The sequence below is a fragment of the Cebus imitator genome, unplaced genomic scaffold (assembly GCF_001604975.1).
Source record: "Cebus imitator isolate Cc_AM_T3 unplaced genomic scaffold, Cebus_imitator-1.0 Scaffold427, whole genome shotgun sequence".
In the NCBI taxonomy this organism is placed as follows: domain Eukaryota; kingdom Metazoa; phylum Chordata; class Mammalia; order Primates; family Cebidae; genus Cebus; species Cebus imitator.
Genome location: NW_016107742.1, coordinates 91,147 through 95,895, shown reverse-complemented (window position 1 = coordinate 95,895; position 4,749 = coordinate 91,147). Strand labels below are relative to the sequence as shown.

The 4,749-nt window shown below is 43.1% G+C and overlaps 1 protein-coding gene across 3 annotated transcripts in view; it reads right to left on the bottom strand.

The window, feature by feature from the left end:
* The window catches only part of DAP3 (death associated protein 3), a 35,162-nt gene that overhangs the window by 9,397 nt on the left and 21,016 nt on the right, over positions 1–4,749 (bottom strand). For all 3 annotated transcript variants that reach the window (XM_017509951.2, XM_017509954.2, XM_017509950.2), the window contains 3 exons: positions 2,140–2,248; positions 1,592–1,684; positions 74–204 (listed from right to left, as the gene is read on the bottom strand). In XM_017509951.2, coding sequence (XP_017365440.1) covers positions 74–204; positions 1,592–1,684; positions 2,140–2,248 — 333 coding nt within the window. The remainder of the gene's footprint in view (positions 1–73; positions 205–1,591; positions 1,685–2,139; positions 2,249–4,749) is intronic.

Genomic DNA, 4,749 nt, shown 5'->3' with positions numbered 1-4,749 from the left:
TTGGTACTCAGGGCACAGGCAGGACAGAATCCATATAGACTACCTAGCACTCAACTTCTAGGAGTCTAGTCACCTGGTTCAGGAAGCGCTCATTTGTAGTTTTGAAATTCTTTAGCCAGGTTGAAGCCTCTAAAGGTTGATCAAAGCGTTGTTTGTTGTAGCTGGACTGCAGAAGTTCCCGGCAATTTTTCACCCAAAGATGAGCTTTAAAAAAGGCAGAAAAAAACAAACTAGGCAGAAACTATATTCACCTGGAAATATTCCAGCCTCTTTAAGTTATAAGAAATGACTTTAGTTTCTCATATATATACACACATATATATATGTGTGTGTGTGTGTGTGTATATATATATATATTTTTTTTTTTTTTTTGACACAGAGTCTTGTTCTGTTGCCCAGGCTAGAAGGCAGGATGAGATCACAGCTCACTGTAACTTTGAACTCCTAAAAGCCCAGGCAATCCGCCTACCTCAGCCTCTCAAAGTGCTGGTGAACTACTGTGCCTGGCCATGTCAGGTCCATCTTACACTAAACATTATCATTAGAATCAATATATAAAGCATACCAAGTGGCTTAAATATCACTTCTGCTTACTGGCAAGTTTGAAAGATAAGTCAGAAAATATGGATGTTACATGAGCAGGTTTGTTTACAAAAAAGAAAATGTGGATGCACACAACACTGAACAAAAAAGGGATATACGCAAAGTGTAGTATCCCTTAAGTTTTGACAATCCATACTGATGACTCTAGAAGGTTGATAAATAGTAAAAGGCTCTATGGGTACTCAGAATTATTAACCAATGGCAAAAACAAAAACTCCACCTGTAAGGCAGGAGTTTATGCTCACGGGTATTAAATATCAAAAGGAGGGCTGCTTAGCATCAAAAGGCTTCAGGAATCTTTTAGCCCAATTTCCTTTTGTCACATTGACTTCACCTTATAACCTGCTTCGGAGTAGTATCACGAAGAAATATTGATGAACGAGCTCTGACTGGTCTACATCTGGAGCAAAGGCTTTTCTTTTTTCTTTTTTTTGAGACAGGGTCTTGCTTTGTTGCCCAGGCTAGAGTGCAGAGATGCGATCACAGCTTACTGCAGCCTCCTCCTGGGCTTAAGCGATATTCCAGCCTCAGTCTCCCAAAGTGCTGGGATTACAGATATGAGCCATTGTGACTGGCAAAGGCTTTTCTTTTAGTTATCAGATCCCTGTTAGAAAATTAAAGCTAAGATCGAGCGCGGTGGCTCACACCTGTTATCCCAGCACTTTCGGAGGCTGAGGCAGGTGGATCACCTGAGGTCAGGAGTTCGAGACCAGCCTGAAACCCCGTCTCTACTAAAAATACAAAAATTAGCTGGGCATGCTAGCATGTGCCTGTAATCCGAGCTACTTGGAAGGCTGAGGAAGGAGAATCACTTGAACCTGAGAGGGGGAGGCTGCACTGAGCTGAGATAGCACCATTGTGTCCAGCGTGGATGACAAGAATGAAACTCCGTCTCAAAAAAAAAAAAAAAAAAAAAAGAAAATTAAAGTTGCAAGGCTTTAATAACAGATAAGTGAACCTAACAGAAGAAAAGGCAGGAAGATCTTACCATCTGGAACATGTAGTATGAGCCAGTCCTGTTTTGCACAGAAATGAATAACATGGCAAAGACTGAGGGTTTTTCCTGTTCCCTTCTCCCCATCTAAAGTACATGTTGTTAAAGAAAACATGAGTAGAAGGGTCACTTGAACTGTGAACAGTACTTATGTTTTGTTTTTTGTTTTGAAATGGAGTCTCGCTCTCTGTCCCCAGGCTAGAGTACAGTGGCTTGCTATCAGCTCACAGCAACTTCTGCCTCCTGGGTTCAAGCGATTCTCCTGCCTCGGCCTCCTGAGTAGCTGGGATTACAGGTGCCCACCACTAGGCCTAGCTAATTTTTTGTATTGTTAGTAGATGCGGGGTTTTGCCATGTTGGCCAGGCAGGTCTTGAACTCCTGATTTCAAGTGATCCGCCTGCCTTAGCCTCCCAAAGTGCTGGGATTACAGGTGTAAGCCATCGCACCAGCCTCAACAGTACCTTTTCGCATTTCTTCTTTTCCCTTCTTTGAGGAGTGAAAGCATTGGTTCATGAGGGTCCAGGCATGCAGTAAAGGATACACAGAAGATATCGTACAGCTGGATAAGCAAAATTAGTGTTTTTCAGGTAATGCAGAAGTTCTAGGGCTGGTTTCCTTACCATCAGGTAAGCTTCACTGAATGTCTTCACCTGATAAAACAGGAAAGAAGGGAAGAGTGGGTGGGGTGTGGAACTTCTAAACAGTTCTTGCTATACACACACTGCCTAAAGTGGCAACTAAGACCATCAAATGGCATGCCTCTAATTTATTCAGTTAGGAGAGGGTGGGTTGGTAATGAGTTTGCAAATCTATCCATATAACTTAGCTAAAAACTGAAATACATTATTCCACACCAAGTAACATGATAGCCAGCTCTTGATTATTCCTGTTACTGAATCAGATATTATCTCAGCTGAAATCTATAAATAATTGATATATCTCATTAAAAAATTATGTATACCATTTAGGGTCACTGTAAATATGGAAAGTATACAGAAAAACGCTTAAAATATCTGACATGAGTTAATCATTCAATAAACATTAACACTTAAAAAAAAATTTTTTTTTTTGAGATGGAATTTTGCTCTTGTCGTCCAGGCTGGAGTACAATGGCACGATCTCAGCTCACCACAACCTCCACATCCTGGTTCAAGCAACTCTGCTGCCTCAGCCTCCTGAGTAGCTGGGATTACAGGCATGCGTCACCACACCCAGGTAATTTTGTATTTTTAGTAGAGATTAGGTTTCTCCATGTTGGTAAGGCTGGTCTCAAACTCCCGACCTCAGGTGATCCACCCACCTTGGCCTCCCAAAGTGCTGAGATTACAGGCATGAGCCACCATGCCCAGCCTAGAATTTATTTTTAGCTAATTTTTATTACTTTAACCATTTAGACTTTTTTCTCTAGAACTATATACATAGCAGCTCCAGAGCAGGTGTGACCTGCTACCCACAACTCTAAGGCCATCCATACCTCACACCTCCAGCATACTAACCTTTCAGAGTTTATGTGTTCATTCCCCTTTTGTCACCAAAATACTTTGGGGGGAAACTTGGGAAGCACTAATGTGTATGAAAATGATTTGCAAAGAAAGTATTTAATATGCCTACTAATAAGAATATCTAACAAATACTGTTTGTAAGTATAAAACAGTGTTAATTTTAAATTTTTTTTTTTTTGAGACAGAGTCTCACTCTGTTGCATAGGCTGGAGTGCAGTGACAACATCTCGGCTCACTGCAACATTCGCCTCCCGGGTTCAAGCAATTCTCCTGCTTCAGCCTCCCAAGTAGCTGTGACTACAGGCGTGTGCCACCACACCCAGCTAATTTTTGTATTTTTAGCACAGATGGAGTTTCATCATGTTGGTCAGGCTTGTCTTGAACTCCTGGCCTCAAGTTATCTGCCCACCTCAGCTTCCCAAAGTGCTGGGACTACAGGCGTGAGCCACTGTACCCAGCCAGTGTTGATATTTTTAAAAGAAATTCTAACAAAACAATGAATTGTTGTAGGATTTGACAGATAATTCCAAGCTTAATGGAAAGTTCAATGTTCAAAAAAATATGATAGATATTAAAACAAATGTCAGCCAGGCACAGTGGCTCATGCCTGTAATCCCAGCACTTTGGGAGGCCAAGGCAGGTGGATCACCTGAGGTCAGGAGTTCGAGACTAGCCTGGCCAATATGGTGAAACCCCATCTCTACTAAAAATACAAAAATTAACCGGGCATGGTGGTGAGTGCCTGTAATCCCAGCTACTTGGGAGGTTGAGGCAGAAGAACAGGAGAATCATTTGAACCCAGGAAGTGGAGCTTGCAGTGAGATGAGATCGCACCACTGCACTCCAGCCTGGGTGACAAGAATGAAACTCTGTTTCAAAGAAAAATGTCACATCAGGGCTGGGAGCTGTGGCTCACACCTGCAATCGCAGCACATTGAGATGCCAAGACGGGAGGATCGCTTGGGTCCAGGAGGTCAGAGATGTAGAGTGTGGCTGTGGTCACACCACTGTACTCCAGTCTGGTTGTCAGAGTGAGACCCTGTCTCTATAAAAAAAATAATAATTGGCCAGGCATGGCGGCTCACACCTGTAATCCCAGCACTTTGGGAGGCTAAGGCAGGTGGATCATGAGGTCAAAAGATTGAGACCACCCTAGCCAAGATGGTAAAACCCCATCTCTACAAAAAATACAAAAATTAGCAGGGCGTGGTGGCACATGCCTGTAATCCCACCTACTTGGGAGGCTGAGGCAGGAGAATTGCTTGTACCCAAGAGGTAGAGGTTGCAGTGAGCTGAGATCGTGCTACTGGACTCCAGCCTGGCCATAGAGCAAGATTCCATCTAAAAAAAAAAAAAGAAAAGATAATAATAATAAAATAGGCCAGCACAGTGGCTCATGCCTGTAATCCCAGCACTTTGGGACGCCAAGATGGGCAGATCACCTGAGGTTGGGAGTTAGAGACCAGTGTGACCAATATGGAGAAACGCCATCTCTACTAAAAATATAAAATTAGCCGGGCATGGTGGCACATGCCTGTAATCCCAGTTACTCGGGAGGCTGAGGCAGAAGAATCGCTTGAACCCAGGAGGCAGAGGTTGTGGTGAGCCGAGATCGTCCCACTCCAGCCTGGGCAACAAGAGGGAAACAG